The 27,221-nt window shown below is 26.9% G+C and overlaps 2 protein-coding genes across 2 annotated transcripts; both read right to left on the minus strand.

The window, feature by feature from the left end:
• Nucleotides 1-3,092: 3,092 nt before the first annotated feature.
• On the minus strand, nucleotides 3,093-11,952 carry LOC132942944 (arginine kinase 1). The gene is made up of 7 exons (XM_061011662.1): nucleotides 11,798-11,952; nucleotides 9,942-10,126; nucleotides 6,584-6,762; nucleotides 6,287-6,526; nucleotides 4,528-4,662; nucleotides 4,262-4,459; nucleotides 3,093-3,823 (listed from the first exon to the last, which is right to left on the minus strand). The coding sequence occupies exons 2-7, from the start codon at nucleotides 10,102-10,104 to the stop codon at nucleotides 3,674-3,676; spliced, it is 1,065 nt and encodes a 354-aa protein (XP_060867645.1). The 5' UTR covers nucleotides 10,105-10,126; nucleotides 11,798-11,952; the 3' UTR covers nucleotides 3,093-3,673.
• Nucleotides 11,953-24,859: 12,907 nt separating this feature from the next.
• On the minus strand, nucleotides 24,860-27,193 carry LOC132942885 (acireductone dioxygenase). Its single transcript, XM_061011581.1, has 5 exons — nucleotides 26,801-27,193; nucleotides 26,581-26,727; nucleotides 25,816-25,935; nucleotides 25,481-25,663; nucleotides 24,860-24,996 (listed from the first exon to the last, which is right to left on the minus strand). The coding sequence occupies exons 2-5, from the start codon at nucleotides 26,704-26,706 to the stop codon at nucleotides 24,880-24,882; spliced, it is 546 nt and encodes a 181-aa protein (XP_060867564.1). The 5' UTR covers nucleotides 26,707-26,727; nucleotides 26,801-27,193; the 3' UTR covers nucleotides 24,860-24,879.
• Between the last annotated feature and the right edge of the window lie 28 nt (nucleotides 27,194-27,221).

Genomic DNA, 27,221 nt, shown 5'->3' on the forward strand with positions numbered 1-27,221 from the left:
AATTGTAAATTTGGAGTTTGGACGGGTGCAGATTTCAAGATTTTGATAACAATTGATAACAGTGAACCCGATAAGAACAAAAAAAAGTTTATATCACGGTCTTAGATAATATCAATCACAGAAATTATATAAAATATCAAGTTAAAGCTAAAAAACGAGACAGTATAAAACTATGAAATAGTTAGGTTAGTTATGAAATAGTTTTATATATTATCTGTGGTGCTATCCTACAAAAGATAGAAAAAATCCTAATTCCCGCAATTCCGCGTCGTTCACCAGCAACAAGTTTTGCAAAATAATTGTTTGTCCCTTTAATATTTCTTTAATAATTCTAGTAAACAAAAATTGTGTAATAAGATATTTGACAGAATATAATTATTATGATTTTTTTCCAACCCAACTGAAAAACTAGTATATGTAACTTCAACATCAAAATAATATTCACCTGTTATTTGGTAGGTATTCCGATATTCGTATGCCCGTATGCATAGTCAATTTATGTGTCAGCGTGTCACATAAGAGGAATGAGGATACTGGATAAGACTATAGACAATAGACAATAGACAATAGACAAGTTAAACTAATAAACTACCTATATCTTATAATATTTAGGCCTGTGGAACACAAATTGACTATGCATACGGACATAAGACTTGTGTATTCAGAATTTATCAGTTCTCTATTAAATATAGGCAACTACGAGATGAAAAATTTGAATTTTCTGTTCATAAATAAACACAATTTTTATTAGGTATTAAAAATCTTTACAAATGCATAGAAAATATAACAATCTTTATATAACTACTTGAACTACAACTCACTAAATTGACTATGCACACAGGCGGTAAATGGACATTGCCCCTCCATTTTTTTAAAGTTTATTATTGACTAATAATATTATTGTTAAACTATTTATTATTTAATATGAAATTATTTTTTTAAATAAAAAATTTTATTTTCATAAATATAATAGATTATAAATGTAAATGTTTGAATTGTTTAATCAAGAATATATCGGGGGGAAATGTCCACGATTCATATACGGGCATATAAGAAATTCTTATACCAAATAATACTGGTGAATACCTATTATTCTAATATTTTAAAGTTACTTCTACTAGTTTTTCAGTTGGGTTGGAAAAAATCATAATAATTGTTTATACGAAATTTTTAGTGCACTAATCTCAGTGGTGGATCCATTGGGAGGGCAAAGGGGGCTTCCCCCCCTGTGTCGTCGGAGTCTGTACTAATTTGGGGAAACAACCATTATCAGTCGTTATACCATAGGCGCAAACAGGTGGGGGGATACCCCACCTGGTAACTCTCTGAAGCCGCGCCTGGGTACCCATACATTACCCACACCATACAAGACAGAACGACATCAATGAGAAAGAAATTTATAATTTTTTTGCACAAATATTTAGTAGGTTCCTGAACAGCTTTTTGTAATTTCTTCTCAGTTACCAGTTTCTTTTCAGTTTTTTTAAATTTCCAAATTACGTCAGTCCCCCCACCCCCCCCCCCCCACCACCTAAATTGGCAAATTCATATTAAGGGGTACCATACGTTGAATTTTACTTTCGTGATAAATTTCATATATAATTATATATAATGACACGGTCGAGAGCGATATTCGTCTTGACGTGTTTCGTGGTGTCGATTGGTGTTGGGGGCGATTAGTGCCGAGCCTTATTATCGACCTATTTCTAAGATATAAATATTAAATTATCCCAAAGATATTTTCTACATTAGTTAATAATCAAATTGTTCCATTATGTCAACAATTTTTTTCAAATAAACAACATGGTTTTTGTTCAGGGCGTCAACGACAACTAACTTAATTATATTTAAACAACTAACTATGGATTCTTTCAATAAAAAACTCAATTTGTCGTTGTCTATACAGACTTTAAAAAAGCTTTCGATAGAGTAAAGTTAAATGTTAATCATTCTCTTTTAATAACTAATCTAAAAGCTTATGAGTTTTATGATCCATTTCTTTCACGGATTCACTCCTTCTTTTAACCAATCAGATCCAAGCCATAAAATATAAAAATTATATTTCTGGACAAATTAATGTTTTATTCGTCAAATTGTCTCTTACTTGCGGATGACACTAAAATATACAAGGTAGTTAAATTTCAATTGATGAAGAGACTTCAATGTGACTTAAACAGCCTTTATCAATGATGGTGTAAAGCAAATTATATGCCTTTGAATAGATAAATGTGCTATTATTTCATTTTATTAAAAAAAAAAAAAAACGTTACTTTTTGATTAGGTACGCAGTAAATAATTTAAATTCGAGACGTAATAATGAAATTAAAGATCTTGGCGTTTTCTTCGACTCCAAACTTTCCTTCAATTTTCATATTATTAATTATAGGCATAAGAAATAAATAATTTAAGAAACTAGGTTTAATAAAACGTATATGTAAAAATGTTTGCGAAGAGTCAGACATTAAAATTCTGTACTTCGCATTAGTTCGATCTCACTTTGACTATGCTTCTTTAATTTGGTGCACTAACAATATGATCCAAAATCATAGTCTATCTACAGTTCAGAATAACTTTCTAGGATACTAATCAGTTATCATATAAATTCCAATATAAAAGAATTCCACATTCTGAGTACGATACTACTTGTAAAGTTGTAACCTCTTTAAAATAATGCCCCTAAATAAAGAATTTAATATCTTAAACTGTACATTTTTGTATAAACTTTTACATAATATTATAGATTTTCCTGAAATTCTTGAGCGTTAAAATTTTAGAGTTAACCAATCTAATCCCAGAAACAATTCATTATTTTATCTCTCCTCTACTTCTATAAACTATGCTTATGTCTAGTGTCTACTGCAGGTAATTCAAATACAAATTTAGATTTTTTTAACAGTAGGTATATTATTCAATTTGTCAAATATTTGATTTAACTTTTGTTTTTATTTTATTTAATTTTTTATTCTATCATATTATTTTCTCTTACTTTCTCTTACCTATATTTATAATCCTATTGTTCCGTATAATAAATATCTTAATAGTTACAGTCAAGTTGATAATAATTTATAAGCTTAAATAATTAACAAACGATATAAATAACTCAATCAACTTTATTCAACAATATTTTTGTTAACAATTAAAATACCTAAACATACAATAACACAGTATATTATAAAATATACCTAATAATTCATATTAAATGAATGAGCTTTAAAATTACGTACATTTAAATTAATAATGTTTAAGATTGCATATACTGCATAAGATATTTGAAAATCATTAAAATTGAATTAGCATTTAAGATATTCTAGACGTTAAGTTAATATAACACAAAAAATAATACCTAAGAGGAAATTTATAGTTGGTATTTGGTATATTATGATAATTTTAAATAATGGAAAAAAGTCTGGTAGTTGTTGTGATTATAATATTATCCTCTCACGTGTGTTCCTATATTAGTATAATAGAATAATAATAATAAAATGTATTACGTAGCTAACTTGATGTCTATTTTACAAGCTTTATAACCCCGTTAACAATATTTTGCTCTAGCAAAATAAAGTAACGATGGTAAAAAAAAGAAGCGATATCCGACTAGATTTTTTTTTATTTGACTAGATTTATTGAAATTTTAAGACCTGTAGAGGCATGTAAGACGTAATAACATCAAAATTTACAACTGTTCCTCGATCTTTATGAGCTCTTTTATACCATCATTCATTTCCTTAACAGCTTGATATTCAGTCAAACCCATTCTCCTCTTGTTTGAAATATCATAGATTCCGCCTTCTGCATCTGTATGTTCTCCACGAGTACCTCTAACCTAAAGATAAAATGTCGTTTGAATATTATTTTTAATGCACAATTATTTATCTTATAGATTTAAATATTTGATTAATCTTGTTAATAATAATCAATGCAATTGTTCATAACCAGGTAATTAGTGTATGATTTAAGAACAGAAAATAATATTAAAATCAACATATTTATATTTATATTCCACTACCTAATATATTTTACAATTATTAGTAATACAGTAGGTTGAATTATTTATAAAAGTATTGCATTTATTATATTATTAGTAGGTATTATAATATTATATGTATGCCGTATATATCATTGTTGTTAACTTTTGAGTCAATACGGTTAATTACGGTGTGAATAAGTTTGTGGAATAAATATGCAATAGCAAATCCAGCTTAAAATGTACCTACTGAAATATTTTTAAAAATGTTATTAAATCGTTTAAAAACATGATTACTTGTAAATTATATTTTCCAGCAATTTCTTCCAATTTAGCTTTGTCCGCAGCTAATTTAGGTAGCTGAATATGAACTGATGCACGGATAGTTGTCCCCAAGTTTGTTGGACAAAATGTTAAAAATCCCAAACGGTTGTGATGTGAAAATGGAAGTCGTTTTTCCACATCGTTTACCGCTGTTACGAGCCTTGCATACACCTGTCAACAATAATCGCCACGTTTAATAACTACATAATTATATATTTTAATTTTTAATGAATTATAACCTCTCCCAAGTTTCCTCCTTGTTGCATCGATATGAGCCTTAAATGATCTTCCTCATTGCACCAAACCAGGAACGTTTTGTTCTCGTTATGGAATATACCACGGCCGGTCGGCCAGAATCGCGAAGCGTTAGCAGCCTATTTAAAAATCAATAATATTATATTAATGAAGTATAAATTAATAGACGGCCCTACCTAGCATTACTGATTTGACATTGCATGAATATTAGATTACATTTTGTGTAATAATACAACAGTACATAATTCTTAGGATTTCTCAGTATATTAAAATGTATACCTACCAAATATTATCATCTAATATACTTGAATGGTTTTTAATTTAAAACAAAAATATTAGGGTTAGAAATAGTGTCCTATTTTGCATTATTAATATTATAATTTATGTTTAGGATTCGTTGATCAAAATATTATACCTTAACCCCTCCTCCTAGTTCCTATAAGGCAGAGCATATAGAGCATATTTTTGTACATAATAAAGATTATCTCATGGTGAATCTCAATATGAACAAATATTTGTCTAATCTGAATAATTATTTCTTTAGATTGGTAAATAACTTAAATGTGTAAATGATATTATAATAAATACATGAATACAATGAGTTGTACAATCACACATTCGGATGTGTTTCCCATTTCCGAGATTTACCTTCTATATTATATGTTTAACATCATGCACAGTTAGTTAAAATATACAATAACCGCAAATTGTATTTAATTGTGCTTAAAACAAATCCTCATATGAATAAACATAAACGTTTAGGTATTTCAGTGTTTGGTTTTATTATTATTAATAACTTATAACCGGCGGGGTTTACTAATGGACGTATTAAAGGAGTTAAATATAGGCAACTTTATATGCACGTTTAGAGCCGTACGAGCATTATATTATAATATATAATATAGTGAAACATTTACATTTAATAACTAGTAATAACTAATATATGTTTTTAAATATTCAATTTTTTTTAATTTATATATATTTTATAGCAATTATTAATATAAGTTTATTACATCCAATATAAAAGTTTTAAAGGTGAACACTAACATTCTAACAAAATATTAAGATAGTTTTCACAAAAATTAAATAATAGAAATTTATAGGTAGTTTATTCAAAATTTGAATTAGTAGTTGTAATATTAGTAATACATCTATTAACAAATCCGTTATTCGAAATTATCAAAACTCAAGTTATTTCATTGTTTATTATTAACACGGATGTCTATATGACGTACTTACATAAATTATAAATATAAAATTATATACCAATTATGGATTTCAATAGCTGTGCCAGGTAATTGGGCGAGTGTATTAATACCTCACAGTCTAAAATAACAATAATTGCGATAAATGTAAAATTCGATCAGATTTGTTGTACATACACACATTATAAAGCATGAATCGAAACCAGTAGTAGGTAGCAACAAAAATATGTTATTTTTGAAAACCAATTTATTTCTAAATTTTAACCAAAAATGTTCATTTTCTATAATTTTTTTTACAAAATTTGAGTTTTATAAACAAAGTGGTGAGTCTTATAACCGATTTTTTTATAATGTATTTGGATATATGATAGATGTCTTATAAATTACCTTCAAATTGAACGTACCTATATACCTTAATAAACAATCATTGGTTCATATCATACCCTAACTAAATTCTCCTATATACCCAAAGGCCAAAAGTGCTAACTAAGTATCTGCATCAGCCTGAATGTATAAGTACCTACTTAATAGCACGAACCTGTAAAAATCGGTCACCTTCCTTAAATAGAAAATGGTCATCGATCAAGTTCTGCTGTACATCTTTAGACATGCCAGTTAAGGGATAAAACTCTCCTTTCAATTCGCCGCATAGTCCCGTGAGTGTGCTAGAAACCTGATTCTCTATCTCCTTGTACTGATGTTCAGTCAACAACGGATTGAACGGATAGCCTTCCAGTGAACGGCCACAACGTACCCTCGTAGAAATTATGTACTTGCACTGTTGATAAAAACGTTTTGAATTTTTACTTTAAGTTTGTCGGCAATTAAATATTACTTCTGGATCCAGGTCACCAAGAGTGTTCACGTCACCCCAATTTTTTGCTGGGTGTTTGTCCGTGGACTTGAATCCTTTATGATAGTCCTCGATGATGGGATCGAATATTGGCGCAAACACTGTGTATGCGTCAGCGTCGGGAGCATAAATACCAACTCCCGAATCATGGTTTTCAAATCCTTAAATATATAATGTTATAAAATATAAAATATAATATAAAATATAAAATATAATATAATATATATATCCTTAAATGTATAATCAAGTAAAAAAATAATAATAATCAATTTAGGTACTTTAAAAAACGGGAAAATAATATGTAAGCTTCAAAATAAAAACGGTCTCATTTTTATCTAAATTTTTTTTTAATGTAGGTTAGGTTAGCTTACTGTTTTATATTTGGGTTACTTTGTCACTACGAACAAAATTACCTAATTTATATACCTATTTATATCGTTAAAATATACCTTTACTCTTTTTTGTACATTTTGCATGAAAAATGTTTTTTAAATCTTTAAAATTATTGTTTTGTTATGTTAAAGTAGCATATTTTATGTGCTGTAATGCCTGTAGGCTGTAATACTTTGTATCATAATATTTATGATGGTCATGTACCATAAATTATTATGCATAAATCATTATGAATTTATCATTATTGTTAATCATTTATTAACTATTTTATTTGTAGCAACTATTTACCTAAATATTGTTTTCTTATATACATTGAATATTTGAATTTTATATTTATTAATTTTTTTTAAAATTAATTTTCGAATAAATAAATAATGAATAAAATTGCTATTTCTTGTTATTTAGTAAACATAATATTCTCAATTGACGACCGTCCGTTATTGTAAAAAAAACATGCGCCACATAGTAATTTGAAAATTGGAATATTCAATGTTTGATGAATTTTACACGATTGAAAAATGTGAGAAAGGCTATATCAAGTTTGTAGAACACAATAAATTCAAATTATCAATCAGTACATTTAAAACGAGATTCATATCATGTCCGAAATGTTAGGGGTGCTACTGCTGACTTGCTTGTGCGAAAGCATAATATACTATTGAACACCCATACTATAACATCGAATTCAAAACGCATTAACAGCGATGGCATTTTAGGTACGTGATAATAATAACTATTAATTAATAATATACCTATTACCTAGTTGTCACACAAACACTCTGTGTAACGTGAGCGTAAGGCATAAAATACATTATATATTTATATACGACTCTCTCAATATTTTACCCTTAGATTTTATAATATTGTACATATAGTAAATAACATATTCCCTTCAGTTGCTTACAAATAATTGTAAGTAACCTATATAGTATATAGGTTACTTATAATTATACTTATAATAATATATATTATTATATTATAACCATATAGGTACCTTATTCTTAGAACTGTTTCAGCAGCAAGTATACCCACTATATATAGTTCAAAAAATGAATAAAACGAAAACAAATTATACAAAGAAACTGAAAATATACTTTGATACACTTTTTGTATTTTGTCTACCTACTGACTACTTTACTGTTATATGCCTTCATTTTCCCGGTTTTGAGTTTTTAACTCATTTCAAAATAAAGTTTTATTTAAACTCATTATAAAAACACCAATATTCATCTCTCTTTAAATTGTAATAATTCTTTTGAATTATTGTAATCTTAATCTAAAATGTATAAGTATTGGAAATTTATATATAATGCGCTAATGCTGACCTTGAAGATTAATGCAGGTAAGTAATTCAGTGGGTGGGAGGGGGTTTTGGGTAGCAGTGATGCTGGGTACAGAATCCGGGATATTGATCCTGGGGCGTCAAGCAGTCTAGCTCGAATTCCCAGTGACCTACATTTGAACGCGCGACATCCCCGACAACAAAAAAATGTGTATACGTGCCCGGAGAGTGCCGACAATGGAAACGTTGTTATGCAATTTATTTACTTGTGTCATTAATCATTGGTGGAAAATAATATTATTTTTAAATTTTTTTTTTCATTTTCCTTAGTGACAGGGGCGTTGCCAAAACGGTGTCTAACGGATACATGATTGACAGCAAATGTTCTAAATATAATCGAAAGACTGAAATGCGTCAAACACAAACAAAATATTTCATTTAATTTGAAACGACCATTATACTTACTCCAATTTGTAAAAACAAAATTAATTAAAAATGATAACCTGTAAATATTGCTTATATAGTTATATAATAAAAAAACTGTAGAATGTTGTACCTATAATTTGTGAACTAGACTAAATTTTAAATTTAATTTAGACTTAATACTTACTTTATTATTTTTATAGTTATTCAACTTAAATTAATAATTAATAACTAATATAGGTAACTATTTTGTGTATAATATCATTTTTTTTATTTATTTTAATAACTACCTACTTCACTATACGTATTTTGATAGTTGTACAATTTAGTTGAAAAATAGAATTTACGATATGTTTAAAGATCATACAATACGTCAATACGTATAATACATTTAACAGAGATAAAAGCGTCATGCAAATTATAATATGGAATGTACAAAATATATTTTTTAACCAAAGTATTAAAAACATAAAATGTCACTATATATTATTTGAAAGGTTGCCTATCGAATATAATAAAATACCCATAGTTAACTCATAATTCTTCATTGCAAACAAATATAATAGTTGGAAGAAATGCTATGCGATTATATTATATGTTTCAATAAATAATGTTACTTAAAACATTTCTGTTATAAATTTCATATGTGTATATAGTACTTATACTTATATCATATACAATTATATAAACAATTTTTAAAACAAATTATAGTTATGAATTATTATAAAACCAAAAAACTACTTTTTTAAATAATATGACTAAAATTTCGTTTTTAATTCTTCTTTATTTATTAAGCAGAAAACATATATATATAACATTAACCGTGGTGAAATATCGTGGTTTCAGTTTAAACTATAGTTATGAAAAATGTTGAGTCTTAAACGTTGTTTAAAATGATTGTATTTTGATAAAATTAAAGTTGTTCACGCCACATAGTTACTAACAGGTTATATTATTTATTTTAAACTATTATTTGTGTAGATATTCATCATAACTATACGATCATTCTGCATTTTGCTAAATATAATAATATAAATATATTTAACTTTTCATTTTTGTACATTTAAATTTCTATAACTATCGTAACTTCAATATACGTATGAATGTATGATTATTAAATACCTATGACATAAAGTTATCACATTTTGTTATTTTACTATCACGTTATTACACCTACGTATTTCATAATTAAAATTATGTTATAATATTATGTCTTATATATTACTTTTAGCGTAGTCTTACCAGATTGCACACAATCCAAAAGTGTGGATCCAAATTTGGTCTTTTTGTTCTTTAAGTCATCTAGTACCTCTTTTGTCAGATATTTCTTTAGCAAAGATTTGCTGTCAGAGCAGTTTAATGAACACCAACCATCTTCCAATTTGGCTAATACTGCGGGATCCATGTTGACGTATAGAGATAAAAATCTAAATTTTTGATAAATTAAAAATAGCAGTTCCTGAATTTTATATATTAAATTGTACAAACGATTTCAATTTTTAAGCAAATATTTATGGACTACGATTAAATATCTATGTACATGTCAAACTAACTTTTTAAGAAATTTAAATTTTAAAATAATATATTAATTTCCTAAAAATATTAATATAATAACATTTTACAAGTCAGAACAGAATAATAATGTTTTATTATATTATGTTTGTAACACACAAATTATTTATCAAAAAGTCCTGACTCGTATTATTTTCAAATAAAATTTTGTCTAAAGAAATATGAATTACCGATATTGTTTTATTAAAATATAGGTACCTTTATAGTATAATACTCAAGTTTTTGTATACCTACCTAGTAAAAGTATTGAAATATTGTTTTAATACGCTTTTAAATCATACAACTATCGTCTCAGCTCAATGTACCTAAAGTTGTTAATTATTTATATAAGTTTTATTTGTGCATCCCAAATTTTAATAATTCCAAATCAAAATAACTATCAATAAAAATAATTTACCTTACAAATTATTTTGGATTTATTTTTAAATATTAGATTAATTACATTTATTATAATATGTATTTATATTTATTATTTATCTATATGAGCATTTACAGATTATTAAACTCAGAGACGTATTTATATTCAGGCACTCTATAGGCACGTATAGTAATGTAGCGGAAAATTGTAAGGGGCGGACAATTTATTAAGGTTATACTTATACGTTTTTTTGTTATTGTAAAATATGTTATGTATACTAAAATAGTATAATAGCCAATAGGCTATAAAATGACAATACTGCAGTATATTATATTATTATTTTAGTTACTTAGAGCGACAATTTTTCACAGGCCTACGCGCCGAAAACATGTAAATACGCCCCTGATTTAAACTAGTTAGGTATTAAAACTTACTTATTAAAAAAATTTTGACGTTTATTGGTTTCTCTTAGTACTGTTAGTTTCACTAAAATATGGTAATAAGTTCTTCGTGTTTATATCTTTATCGCAAATAAAAATGGAAAATTAAAATCACTATGGTAATTATAATGATTAAGGACAGTTAAATAATAATAATAAAAAATAAATATCGTATTAGATACTATAATAGTGGTCATTGTATATATTTTCAATGGAGTTTATATAATTATAAAATATTGTTAGGCAATTGAAACAATGAAAAGTTTTTTTATTATTTTGGTATTTTTTATTAGAAGTATAAGTTATAAATTATTTATTTATTTATTTATTGGAATATACGGGCTAGGCCCTTTTTTACATAGAAAAAACAGGTAATAATATGGTTTAAAAATATTATTATGGTCATAATTTATTGTAAATTATAATATTAAAATTATATCCCTATACAATATTACAGTTTATACTAAATGTATTATATTGTATTTAAAAACATTTACATTTATAATAACTCTAATTTAAAATAATTTGAACTCAATTCCTTTAAAGTATACTTCACAGAGTTATTCAAAGAAAATTCAATGTAGGTACCTAACTACAATATTAATTTTGGACAAAATTAAACTGTCCAACAAAATACATCAATTAATTCAGAGTGAAATATACTAAATAGTATTAAAATCAAAATAAATAGTTAATAACTACAATGTTTTATTGAATATTTTACTTACGCCTTCTTTAGATTTTTAAATATAGTTGCAAATTTGTATCACTCGCTCAGGTGAAGTGTACCGTAAGCAATATATTTTGATATTGGGGAGCTTTATCGTCGCCAACAGACCTGCGGCCTTTAGTTTCCTCCCGACGAAGTCTGGCAAAGCCATGCGCTTTACGCAGCGCTCACGTCTAGGCGTAGAGTATCGATATGAAATTTTGTTTTATTATTATGATAGCATAAATTACAACGATTGCCTACCTATAGTATTATTCATTTTTTTAAACATAATATGTTTTAAATAGCTAAATTTATAATTACATTTTTAATACTGCAAACAATTAGGTACCTATTCAATTAATAATATTTTTTTAATAATTTATTTTTATTAATTAATTTAATTTTTTTTTATAATTTAATTTCGATTATTTTACTCCTTTCAAGAATGATGAATCTATTTTCCTGTAGATAGGTAGTTGAATTTATTTTATTTGGTGTATGAAGTAAATAATATGAGCAAACTGTAGTTTTATTATTAACTAGTTGTATTGCCCGACTTCACACGGCCACGCGGGTTAAAATCAATCGATCTTTCTATCGTTTTCCGTTTTGCTTCAGTTGAAATATATGTATAATACACACACAACTATTACAATGATCAGTTTTATAATTTTCCACTCCTCAGTTCCGCCGTTATGGACGTATTTTTATTTTTAAAATTGTACATGTTTTTAATATTTTCTATATTTTTCTACAAAATAACTTGCACATTTCCAAGATTTTTTATTCTGATCAATTTTTTAAAAATTTGAACTTTGGTTACTTGTAAGAAACATCGTGCCTATAGCCTATATCTTTATTATATGTCAACTGCTATTATAACAATTTATGAGGAACCTTGTAATACATTGTCATTCCTATATAAATGACTAAAAAAGAATCAATATTTTATGGTGTATGTACAGAAAATCCCAACATAAACATTCAGTGAAAATTTAATTTATCTACATTTATTTTATTTAGAGTTAGGTACATCAAAAAACAAAATAGATTTTTTCGAAAACTAGGTAGTTTTGCGTAAAAATCTCAGATTTTCCTTAATTATTTTTATTTTACCTGAGTTTTGAAAACTACCTACTGGGAATTGTTTGCCTTTGATCCCTCAAAGTACCAACTAAATTCACTTTCCTACCAGAAAAGATGCTGAAGAAGAAAATCGAAGCATTTTACTGCTCCAAAAGGATGATGGGCGCAAAAAAAAAATACATCATTGTAAAATGAATACAAAATAAAAGTATTCTTATCAAGGAATATAATTTATATTAATTTTGTAATAAATAATTGAATATAATTCTCGAACGTTTATATTTTATAATGTATATGTAAATTATATATAATATTCTTCAAGAACTATTTAAAGAACAAAACTAAATTAAATAAGGTAAAATAACAATATTCAAAATTTAGTTGCTGGTTTTTTTCAATGGACATATATTGACATCCTTGATGATTATATTGCTCCATATACGAAATAAACGTCGAACGTTAAGTTTTTTCAAGTACCAAGAAGAATAATTATTGTATGTGTAAGTAGGTATTTTGATTTTCTCACGATTTCCCAGTGACTTAAAATCTAACTTTAATACGTCCAAATGAGTAGAAGTATCCAATTTGATTTGTCCCAAAATACATTGTATTTTTACTATCTGTAAAATACACGTCATAATTAAGTAAGTTGCGATTACATGATTTATATGTTTTTATTATTTATATTACTTCTTGTATTGCTCCTTGGTCACCTTGCAAAATTCTATTTAATAGTTTTTTTATTACCTCCACTGTTTCATTTGTTTGTCTAGCAACCTTTTTCATGATACAAATGTATTGTTGATTATATATTAATTATTAATATATACATTATTTATCATAGGTCTTATAAAGTTTAAACTATAATTGATGAGTCTACGGTATAAATATCTTATATTCCAAAATCAGGAACCCATAATATCATCTTTGTAATTTTAATAATAAAAAAAAAGCAATATGAATTTTAAATTCAATTTTTTACAATAATAATAAGTAATAACTAATAAGTAAAGACCGGTTTATATGTCTTATGAAAGTCTTATGAAAGTAAAAAATGTGGACGATTCGATCCTGAATGCGTAGAAAAAAGTTTTTTTTGCATATTTGAGAATATTTCATGGGTTAGAGAATATTTAACCCATTTAGCATATTTTGGAATACTTCGTAAATTGTGAGAAACAATTTGTATTTATTTTTAATTTTAATACTACGTACGGTAGGTACCCAGAAAAATTTTTTTGAACATTTACAATTTTTTTTTTTATCATTTCCAACTCTTACTAAAGTGCAATAGGATTCCATTAGAATACGCAACTTTAATACCTAATTAATACCTCACTATTAAAATAATGTTGAAATAAAAAATTTAAAAATGCATATAATAAAGCAAATAATGATGTTTAATGAATATTTTTGCATATTTTAAGATATTTTTTAAATTTTTAAGATAATTTAATGAAAATATAGGCATCATATTTAAGGCATTTCAAGAGAATATAAATCCGGTCTTTAGTAATAAGTAATAATAAATAAGGGTTATCTTAATGTCAAAAATAAATCATTTAGTTCCCTCACGTTGTCATGTTAATTATTCACAGCATCATCATCGTGAACCACAACTACAATATTAAAGTATGATAGCTAAAGATCACAATATGAAATATTATGAATCCACTTTGTTGACTACACTTAAAAGTGAATTGTAATGTAATATAACGGAATATTAGTCAAAAGTAAATTTGAAATAAACGAACACATCCGCACTGAATACCTACCTATTATTAGTGTAACCGTGTACCCTAGGGTGTAGGTTATAAGCAGCTGGTGCACTATTCTATAATAATTTATCTGTTTAACATTTAATTTTTGATTGATGCAATCTGTTGAAATACCTAAAGTTAAAACTTTTTTGTGCATACTCATAATCAGTATTAAAAGTTAATATTATATTATAATAATATGCACCTAGTTTGAATTTTTATGCACTAATGTACATGCATTTTTTGTTACCTACTTTTAAAAACTGTAAGTTGTTGTAGCAAAAAATGCGATATTGTATATTGTATACGAGTATAATATGACCCTTCAATATTTGAGCCCCTAATAAATAGTGCAAACGCTAAATACACTTACTGACTTTAGATAGTCTATTTCTGTTTCAATTATCACATTTGTCTGTTTCATCATATCAAACAAAGAAGTCACAGTGTTGTGGAAGTTCGTAGAATCGTTTTGTATTTTATGATAAAGACATCCATATGATTCATATTGAGGATCTATTTCCTATAAATGACATATTTTAAAACTTTATTTATACATAAATAATTGAAAATCAAAAAAATGATAAACTAGATATAGAATATAGATATAGGTACAGATTTCGACACTGTAAGTGAAACTGAATCGAACCCCAAAATGTCATCATTTAGATCCACGGGTAATAATTTATCAAACGATACTTGATTACTGTTACACAATAATTCTTCTTTAAGCTCTAAAAAAGTTATGATATTAAAATTAAAAAAATGTATGAACTTTTAAACTTGCTGGATATTGTTGAAACATTTTTTTCGTAAATAATTTGTAAGCAATCATTTTCTTGATTGGTTTTTTCAATCATCTCACTATAGTTTTTTGTTTCAGTAATATATTCTTCTAATTTTTTATTTTCTTGTTGTAGATTGTTCATTTCTATAAAATGAAGTGGAAATTCATTACATTTGTAATATAATCATTCCTTTTCATACCGGCACTATTATTTTTTTATGAAAGGATTAGAGTATAGACTATATATAGTATATAGTCTATAGTGTACTAGTGTAGTAAAGAAGCGTCGGAATGTTCGAGATATAAGTATATAAAATAAGTAGGTATGTAGGACGTAGGTACCCACCTAACTAAAATACTAAATACAATTTTAAAACTATTCTTAGAGCAAATAAATAATAATTAACTCATAATAACATTATATCCAAATTGGCTTTAAATTCTATATGAACATTCGAAAGTAAGACAATAGTAAATACATCACTTCTTATCTTGAAAATTAAGGATTTAACAGAAAATATAATATATGACATATTTTCTTAATACTTTTCATAATTTTTTTAAATTTTTTTGATACGATCTGATACGAATCACAATCACTTGTGGTACCTGTATAGAGTATAGACTATAGATATTAGACACCAAACAACAGAAAAAAAATATAAACTAAAACATTTTTTTTTTGATTAATTTAATAACTTGGTCACTGGAAATACCTATTATCTAGTTATCTATTTCATCACAAGAAAAACAATCAAGACTAACAATATTGGTAGTAGCTGGTACTGTAATAGCCAATAAATGATTATTTATTTCATGGTTCCATACCAAAATGTATAAAACAATGTTGAAAAGTCTAATTTTTTGAGTATCTGGAGTCTGGACTATTGGTCGTGATAAAAGTAAAATGATGGCAACTATATACTATTTATAGTCTTATAGACTCACCTTTTAAAGTATTTTCATATCTAATAACATTATTATTATATTTCTTGGTAATTTGGTCATTATTTTTATTGACCAACTCGAGAGTCTTCATTAGTTCATCGTAACACTTCATTAGAGAATCCATTTTTCTATTGAATCCCACCTTCAATGTCTTAAAATATTTAAAATTAATCAACGTATATTGAGACAAACCGATTTAAATTTTACATTTACATTTTAGTAAAATGTAATAATAATTTATACTCAAATAAGTCTAAATATGTGGGTTTTATTCATTAGGTAGGTGACCTATGTCTAATTACTTCGAATAATTAATTAGGTAGGTACTTCTTTGATGGTTGATTGGCTAAAAATTATATCATAAATGGAAGCCTTCATCATAAAATACAAAAAGAGATACGGACATACACAACGCTGTTATCTATAATTGTTGGCGTGGTGAACTATTTTAATTAAAGAAAGAAAATATATTTTATCCGCATCCACCCACTCATCACCCACTCACAACAGGATGTATACCAAAATTAGCAGATATTTCAATAGAAGCAATAGGTACATTTTACAATAATCTACCAGCTACCACTACCACCACTAGTCACTACCCCCAAAAATCCATGAAGTCCTGGCTTAAAAAAACTGCTTCACCACGCCACTGGTATCTATAGTAGATAGATAATACTTACTCGATTGTAATAGGAGTAAGGACCAATTATATAGTGATTGACAGTTATAACAGCGTTATAATCGTAATATTCTTAATATATGTGATAATAAGCTTGTGAATCTTCAATAACAGAAGTAGTTAGGTACCTAGATACTTTATTCTAAGCATTTTGAAATAAAACTCACTTATTTTCGTACAAAATAATTATTACAGTTTACAAATGATTGTATAATAGTATATGTGTACAGACTATACAGACGTAGGTACAGTTACTAAGTTACCTACGAAATTGTTAGATACGTAACTATAGGTATACCAAGATATTTTATATAGAAACGAGTTATTGGATAAGTTGAAAATAATATAAGTCGGTACTATATCTATTACTAAATCACAATAATTTTTACTACTGCGAATGGTAGGTACTTGGCCACTATTGGGGTTCCAACTATTTTCTGAAACAAAATACTGTATTGACTGTATTTATTGACTTGATATACAGTTTTTGAAATTATCTTAAGATATGGAAATATAAAAGTTTCTTATTTATCTTTAGTTATTTATTAATTATAGATACCTATTACCTATTACCTACTACCTACAACCTTTCTATAATACTTATATTAATGTTTTCCTCCCCAAAAAAGGTTAATTTCCATTTTCTTACAGTTATTTTTTTGGAATTTTTTTTGTGTCCATTTAAAATTTTTCTCTAAATATCAAAATATTTAGCTATTATGTACTCGGCACCAGTGTTGAAGTGTTATGTACCGTATTATAAAAGGAGAATTGTGTTTTGTAGTTATTGTATTTCTCTCAAATTTTAATTTTTAACATCCTTGAAAATGTTTGAAAAAATTTCTCGTGAAAATTAATGATTTGCGAAAATGGCAAATATTTTTAACGTTCATGTCAAAATTAGAATCTGAATTATCACGTTGGCGATATTATTACTTATTTAACTATATTACATTTTTTTTTTTATGTACCTAATATGATATAATAGCTTATATTTTTGCAATTTATTTTATTTATATTAAACATACAGTAGGTATTATCTCAAAAGATAATATAACTTTTAATAGTTCAAAGGAATTTTTTAGATTCTGAGCGATAAATGTATTGATTTTACCATGATATGTGTGTTTTTTTTAAATTTTTTAAATTTTTATTGTGTCTGTCATTTTGTTTCTTCAACAGTATTTTTTCTGATAGGAAAGTGAATCTAGTTAGTATACTTTTGGATGTCAAAAGTAAAATTTTTTAATCGATTTTGGTTTTTGGTGTACCTCTAAAACAAATGACTGTAGATATTTAAAATGTTGACTGAATGTTTATATTAGCATTTTCTATACACTACAACATTTTCAAAATATTTTGACTTGTTTTGAGATGTTTACAGACATTTCCAGTTTCCAATTTTTTTAGTTTTTTAGTTTATTATTCTATAAATACCAATAAAATGTTATTTGTTGGGTAAAAAAGCTTGAAAATTTAATAGAAGCGTTCTAATATATTTTTTCAAAAACAATCCAGTCACAATTTTTTTTTATAAGAATTTAAAATTCAAATATTGACAAAATACGTAAAATACGTAAAATTCACGAAAATGTGCTAATAAAATTTTGAGTTAGAAATTCTAAAATAATTTTCTTTTTAAATCTATAAGATTTGAAAAAGTAATTCAAGATTTCTCATAAGTTTGTCTACATTTTAAAAAAAAATGTCCACAAACAAGTCAAATTAAATTTCTATGAGCGTTTGAAGACTTGAAGTTCATAATAATCATATTATCACATAACGTATAGGTAACGTTAGAATATTATTCACTCGATTTCTCATGTAACGACTCTCTTATTTTGTTATAATTCAAAAACGAATAACTGTAGATACATGAAAATTTCACTCAATGTTTATTTTATCAATTCCTACACTTGATAAAAGTTACAAAATATTTTGACTTGTTTTAAGCTGTTTAGGGACAATTTCAAATTTCAATTTTTTTTATCTTTTTTTTATGAATATCAATAAAGTTTTATTTGTTTGGGCCAAAAAGCGTGAAAATTTAATACAAGGCTCCTGATATATTGATACAATAGAAGTTGAAAAATATCAAAAATTCATAGGCACAATTTTTTTTATAAGCATTTAAAGTTCAATTTTTGACAAAATATTTATCAAATTTAAAAATTAATAATTATTTTTTTTTAAGAAAATGGGCGTTGGAGTTAAACGGTTTTTCATTTCTGGGAGAAAACATCTACCTATGACCTATATTAATTAATTCCAGTACCTACACAATTTAGGTTATATTTGAAACCAGTGGGGAAAGATTAATTAATATGTACGATATATTGATATTTGTAGGGTGTTAAGGGTGAATTATACATATTAGGTGTATAGTGTATTTGCTACGAATATCGCATAATCGCCTGTTATGCCGATAAGTATGAGGCATTGGTTGAGCAAGTATATAATACTCAGTAATAGTTAAAATGTTAAATTCTTGCTAAAATAAAAAAAGAATAGTCTAGATGTAGGTACACAAATTCAAAAATAAATAGGCATATGTGACAGCTGACAAGTGACATGTTCACCTTAAATACTGCACGTAGGACGTTGCGGTACATCTACTATTACAATAACAAGCGGCTTCAGGTGTGTAGGAATATATTGGGAAAATAACGTGCGTTTGGATCTTTGACAACTTTTTTACCTGTGTAATGTACTAATGTGCTAACTATGACAGCTAGTCATGTAAGTATCTTTTACAAAACAAAAAAAGAATAGTATAAATAAAAATCTCGTAAAGACTAAAAATACGTATAACTACACCTATACCTATATAGATTTTGCGTGTAACCACAAACTGCATAATAACTAGCGGCTATTGCCTATTGGCTATTGCTATAGTTGATCACTGCCCACTGGGTTAATTTATTTTCTTACTTGTACTTATATACTACTCGTATAGTCATATAGTCGTATTTTATTACCTATATTCTTACAACTAATAAAATTACCACTCAATACTCATCCTCTTTGGTCATGAATACACTGGCGACTGGCTGATGGCTGATCTCTAAGTAAGTTTGGTACCTATATACAAGGTTGGGCATTAACGAGTTAAAAAGTTAAAATAAAATTAACTTAACTAGTTACTTTTAGCTTTTCATTAACTTAACTGTTAACTTACTAAATTTCTTTCTTAATTAATGTGAAATTAACGAGTTAATTTTTTATTTTAAGAAGTAAGTTAAGTTAATTTATTTTGTTTTTAATTTTATTATATTTCACTACCTAGTTCAGTCTATTTTGTTTTCATGTCAAAAAATAATTTAACATTAACTTAACTTAACTGAGTTAAAAAAAATCATTAGCTTGCCCAGCCTTGCCTATATATACCTATTGGCCATCAGTTCCGTATTTAAGCGGACACCAGTGTGGGAAATTTGCCTCTATAGTCTATACCCACGGGTGGAGCGTATAAGGGTGGTAAATTTGTATGAGTTGTTTTCCTGTTTAAATGTAATAATAACGTCATGTACATTTTTTTGTATGTATTATAGTCGATTTATAGGACGTGGACATTTAAAAATTAAGTTAATATTTACATTGAAATTGTAAGTGATGTCAAAGTATAAATAGCAGTACACATTTCCTAGTAACACATTTCCATCAACAAAATGTCTACACTATTAAAAGCTGTAATACTGCATACAATACTGTAAATTAATTTAAAATACTGTATGTAAGTTAAATCTAATATTGTATACTACCGGTTATACTAGTGTTACCGACTACCGAAAGTCGCGAGTTGGTCAAATACAACATTGAACATAGGTACCTATACTTAATAATAATATATATACAGTAAAAAAATTGTTTAAAATAAATAAGGTAAATAGTATTAATTTTTTCAATATAGCTATACCTACCTATAGCTATAGATATAACATTAAAAATTAAGCAGCAATGTCATATTTTCTTAGTAATACCTAAATAAAAATAAAATATGTAGGTTTATAAATAGCTTATGATATTTTAGAGTCTGAGCGCTTCGATGAATCTATTGATTTTACAATAATGTGTGTTTTTCTTAATTTTTTTTGTCTGTGTACACGATAAGTAGTTGAAATAATGCTTCTATTTTCAACTTACGTATCTTGTTTGATGGGAAAGTTGGTGCATTGGGAAATCAAAATTTAAAATTCCCAATGGTTTTCAAAAGCTCCGGGTAAAAGAAATAAAAAATTAAGAAAAAACAGGAATTTATACACAAAGTAAGTTTTGATTAATTTTTAGGTGTAACTCAAAAACAAATGACCGTAGCAAATACATGCAATTTTCACTGAATGTTTATATTATCATTTATCATTTTCTATACACCATAGTCAAGGCCGTATCTGAGGGGGTCCAAGGGGTCTGGACCCCCCCCCCCCCCCGAAATTTCTTCAATATGTCTTATTTTTAACCAAATATCAAAACATAAATTTGATAAAATTACAATATATATATATGTATATTTGTTTTAGACCCCCCACCGAAGAAAATTTCTGGATATGGCATTTAAAAAATATATTGACTCGTTTTGAGATGCTTACAAACATTTTCAGTTTCCAATTTTTTTAGTTTTTTTTCCTATAGATGTCATATATTTTGGGTCAGAAAGCTTGAAAATGATAGTTGAAAAATATTAAAAATACATAGTAACAATTTTTTGTTCGGATTTTGACAAAATTCGTAAAAATTATTATTATTATTTTTAAAGAAAATTTGAAAATGTAATTCGAGATTTATCATAAGTTTGTTTAGGTACCTTAATCGAAAAAAAATTTCTACCTAAAAGTCTAATTCAATTTTTATGAATGTTTGAAGTTCAAATTTTTACAACATTGGACATGTTTATATACTCATGAGTGTTAAGTTGCAGGTAGTTCATTATAGGCTACCTAGTACCTAGGTAGGTACCTAGCTACATGCAGGGGTGTCATTTAAACATTTTGAATGGTATGTTAACAACGAATCTCGGAAAAAAAGTACACGGAAAAAAAAGTCCGGTTTGATTTATTGTTTCATAAAAAATATTTAAACTTATTTAATTAATTCAAAATTAATAATATATATGACTAGCTGAATAACCCGGCTTCGCCCGTGTACAGTTTTTTTGTGTAACCTACTATAACTTTTATTTTATCAGTTTTTATATTTATTACAGGCTGCTTTTAGATAAGTTTATCCTAGGTTGCCCATGTATTGTAACAATCAGAAGTCAGCAAAAAATTACTTTATTTTAATATTTTGAAAACAAATTGTAAGATACAATTCTAATCGACGAAATGTTGAAATAAAATATACCAAAAAAATTATAACTTTCTGTAATTGAAAAAAATGTTTTACGTATTATTATAATTATTATTACTATTATTAGTATTATTCCTTTTATTACTATTTTTACTTCTTATTATTATTGTAAAATTTTTATATACATTCTGGTCTTATAAAAATCCACCAATATTTATATTGACATATATTGTTCATCTCAATACCTCTTTATAAACAGTATTTTTGGTACTGCCTTTTGGTGCTAAAATAACCAAACTACTGGCAGAGCTAACTCTAGAACATGCGACATAGAACTGTCCATGTGAAAAACATTCTTCTCTTAAGTCAATCCCTGCCGTGCTCAATGATTGTCCTTGAGACTTATTAATAGTCATAGCAAAGCAAACTTTGAGTGGGAATTGTATTCTTTTAAACTCAAAGGGATAATCAGTTGGAATTAACGTTATTCTCGGGATTAAAACTATATCTCCTCTAGCACACCCAGTGATAACTATAGCTTCTATTACATTTTTGTGCAGAGATTTAACTTGCAATCTAGTTCCATTACACAATTTAGGTGGGTTAAGATTTCTTAGTAACATTATAGGTGCTCCAATTTTAAGGATAAGTTTATGTGATGGAAGACCAGAAGGATTCAGAGTATTAAGAAATTCTAAAGGGTAATGGACAGCATCATCTGATTGGATCACAGAATCAAAAAATTTATATTCAACAGCTTTTTCATTAAATGCCTTTAGTAGAATTTCATTGATTTCGGCTGCCTTGTCGTTCTTTGGAGTTAAGATGGCTCGCTCGCACAACCATTCGATGGGTTTCATCTTGATATTTATTATATCTGGATAAATTCTGCATTATAACGTCCTCTGTGAGCATTATCAGGTTTTCTATCAGCTTGTATTATAATTTCAAAGTTTTTACTATTTTGAGGTACTCTTTCGAGTGTGGTTTTCAAGTCCTTTATGTATGGGTTATTATGGTGCAACATCTTCTTTATTTTTGAGCTGATATTTAGTAGCAGATTGCATAAGCTGTTTTTTTCTGATATTATTTGTAAATCTCTTCCGTCTTTTTTTAGTATGCTTCTGAGAGCTGGGTATGTTATCAAACTCATCAGATACAGAGTTAGTCAATTCATCTTCATATGGTAAATAAACATCAAAATGCCCATTAGATATGTTTTGCATAGAACTAAAACGAAATCTCTTTACGGGGTTCCTTTCTGAACCAAATTTTTCATACAGTTCACCATTGAGGTACACCTCAATAAATACCAAAAATAATTACCTCCATAAGTATTAAATTTTAACGTATCACTAAAGTAGTCGGCAGAACTACGATAATTATTTCCATCACTATCATGTGACATTATTGAATAATCTTCCCAATTATTTATCACATGGGTTACTATCTTTTTACGTACTTCTTGGGCCTTATCTTGAGTGTCATACTGTCATATAACACAAAAGATATTGCCCTAAACAGGCAAGCTCCGTCACCAATAATTGGAATGATAGTGTGGGACATCATTATGCCATTTATGTTCAATAATTCGACAACCATATTAATTTTATTTTAATACACTTCAATGTTTAGAAAGAACCGTACATAAACTGGGGTGCGTATACGATGACGCATTAATATTCGTAATAATAAGTAAAACCCCTTGTCCTTGTGTATGCGTAGGATATTTTACGAATTCATTTTATTTATATACACTTTAAAACTACTAATGGCAACCAATAATAAATAATTACTAATTTCTACTGTAGAGTGTAACCAATGGCAACTATTAATAAATAAAAATAAAATTTCCAATTTCCATCTTGAACCTCAATCTCCCTGTTTGAGCAGCTATTTAAAATGCGAATTTCAAAAAATCCTTTCTTAGTGCGCCTATACATAGTAATAAGTACATTTACTGAAAATTTCATATCCATAGCTTCAGCAGTTCCGGCTAGGCGATGATGAATCACCCAGGACAAGTCTTTTTATATATATAAGATTGGTATGATCTAATATAATTTAAAACTATAAAGAATTAAAATTTCACGTCGTTATACAATCTACAGTAATAGAAGGTATTAAGGTAAGGTAGATAGAAAAAATATACTAGAATAATATATGATAGAAAAATTGTGTACATTAAAAGGCAATGAAGATAGCACAATTAATCTGTATTATAAGATAAAATATGAATGGAAATTAATTTCTAAAATGCGTGAAGAGTTAGAAGTAGATAGAGCTAAAATAGCGTTACAATAATTAGGTGAAGGGATTCCAACACCAAAAAAACGTACATGATGTTGGTACACCCGGTGTGGTCACTCGCTCTCTGTGCGTGTTTGAGCAGATAATTTAAATCAAAAACATCCCTCAACTTGTTATATAAAACCACCTTGTGTAGGTCTCAGAAACTGAAAATGTTTTAATTATATAGATGTAAAATATTTAATGAAATAATATGGAAATTGAATAATTAACATCACAGTATAAATATTGTATTTTATTTAACAAGATATTATTTGATTCAAATATTCTTTTCTGCAATTCATATCATCTGCTGGTCTATTATGCGGTGTCCAGACTGGTTCTCCAACAAAGAATCTTTTGGCTTTGATAAAATTCTAGAAAATAAAAACAATAATATTATATTATATGCATTACCTAAATTGTACTTGAATTCATTTAAAAAAAAAAAAAAAAAACAGTACTATAGTAAGCTATCTGTTAGGTGGGGAATTATGTAGGGAATTATTTTGTACGAACCATTATATATCACAGGGATAGGCAACTCAATGCTACTAGGGAGCCAATTTTAAAAATGCAAAAATCTAAACAAAGAAAAAAAAGGCTTTATGTTAACTATGCCCCTAAGAATAAAATAATATTATTTACATTTAATAGTTCAATACTAGATAAGAATTCAAATCTACGTTTTACGATAAACATTTTATCAATTTTAATAATTTTATAAATTAAAATACAGAAAAATCCTAACATTTTATATATTTATAAACTAATTTGAAATGTAGCACGGGCCAGTGAAAAATGGTATAGTTGCCCATCCCTGGTATATCATATCAGATGTTCATATATTATAGTACATACATTAGTATCTAATGTGAAACGATGATAAATGCCCTTTGGAATTATTAACAAATCGCCAGGTTCGACTTTAATACGTATCCATCTGTCATTTACTCCATCTCTAACATCAAAGTAGCCAGAGCCTTCCAAAACCAATCGAATTTCTTCATCTGTGTGTAAGTGCTCCTCAAAGAACATTTTTAACTAGAAAAATTTTTTTTAAATATTATTTATATCCTATATAAAACAAAATAATTGATATTCGGATTTTTATTAAATTGTTATATATTATATACAAATATACAATATACATTATACATAGTACATTTCAATAACAATTTACACTATGTACCTACTTTACTTTCATAGTTTGGTAAGCATTCTTTAGAACATGTTATCTCGTCCTCATAAGAGTAACCTCGATCCTTCTTAATGGAGTTTAATAGTTTATCATTAGTAGGATCTGATTCATTAACCTGCAAAATATTAGAAATGTTATTGAAACTTTAATTAATTTTTAATGCCTTTATCAACTAGTTTAGACACTTTATATTTTAAATCAATTATGAAAAAAATGCAACACACATTTTATTAAGTACTTATATCAAAATTAACCAGGTAATATTGTAAAACACCAATATGTGGTATTAAATTAAGTATTACTTATCACTATAATTTGAATATGAGATAATTTCTAAACTGTTCTTTGTTCATTTAGTGTTAAACATTTTTAAATGTTTAGTATCTGTACACTGCAGACGAATAGTGTATTATATTATATTATAGTGACAATCATTATATTAATATTGGTTCAGTATATTCCAGTCATATTCCTACTTCAACAGTAAATAAATAGTCTTTAATTACATGAATATATAAATTAAATAATACTAAAATAGTAAAATTGTAATGTACTTGCATAGTAGGAATTACCTATTATTCTATTAACAGTACCTAAATAAAAAAATTAATCATAAAAATTGAAAAATAGGTTCTTGTTAGATATGAAAATTTAGTAATAGGTAGCTATACAGAAATTACCATTCTGTGATCTATTGTGAAGTCATTAAAATAATGTTTAAAAAATTGACTAGGTAAACAGTTAGGTATATTGTATATACTTTGAAATGTTCCACTAAGGTGAGTTTAAAAAGAGTATCCAGTTCAATAAACTCAGGCGGCTGCATGTGGTGTTCTTCACGTTGATCACCGCTCCAATTTTCTGCCATGAACCATGCTTGTACCATTGTGAAGAAGTTAATTCATATCTAAAAATTTAAAATTTAAATAAAATGGTCAACAAACAAAAATATAAAACAAAAATGTCTCAACTAAACTTACAAGTTTACAACAGAAAAATTGTCTACTGCTCCTTTATCTCAATTGAATAATTAGGTAAATAATTAATAATTAGGTACACTACAATATAAGACGTTGTAGAGTGCAAGACTGCAAAATAGGTACTGATCGGGTAGTGTGTAGTGACTACTGACTACTGGACACGACCGGTTATAAGTTATTATAATATTCTGTGCTACTAATTATAGGTTTTATAAAATTATTACTGCATATATATATCTTATCAACATTATGCGATTACAAGATTACCTACATGCTCTGACTTCTGAACAAGTTGTTCAAGGTAACATTGTTACAAAATAAAAAATAAAAATTGCCAATCGATAACAGTGATATAGACGGTCGTAGTATAATACTATAATATATTATATTATAATACTATAATATTCATGACAAAATAATA

The sequence above is a fragment of the Metopolophium dirhodum genome, chromosome 4 (genome assembly GCF_019925205.1).
Source record: "Metopolophium dirhodum isolate CAU chromosome 4, ASM1992520v1, whole genome shotgun sequence".
Taxonomy (NCBI): Eukaryota; Metazoa; Arthropoda; class Insecta; order Hemiptera; family Aphididae; genus Metopolophium; species Metopolophium dirhodum.

Excerpts from the sequence above, each read along its gene's own strand:
- LOC132942944 (XM_061011662.1), bottom strand. The coding sequence starts at position 10,104 with ATGGATCCCGCAGTATTAGCCAAATTGGAAGATGGTTGGTGTTCATTA. Across the intron at positions 6,763-9,941 it reads TTTGGATTGTGTGCAATCTG|GATTTGAAAACCATGATTCG; the intron begins GTAAGACTACGC and ends TATATATTTAAG. Across the intron at positions 6,527-6,583 it reads TTGGTGACCTGGATCCAGAA|TGCAAGTACATAATTTCTAC; the intron begins GTAATATTTAAT and ends TTTTATCAACAG.
- LOC132942885 (XM_061011581.1), bottom strand. The coding sequence starts at position 26,706 with ATGGTACAAGCATGGTTCATGGCAGAAAATTGGAGCGGTGATCAACGT. Across the intron at positions 25,936-26,580 it reads CCTTAGTGGAACATTTCAAA|GTTAATGAATCAGATCCTAC; the intron begins GTATATACAATA and ends AATATTTTGCAG. Across the intron at positions 24,997-25,480 it reads GTTTCACATTAGATACTAAT|AATTTTATCAAAGCCAAAAG; the intron begins GTATGTACTATA and ends TTTATTTTCTAG.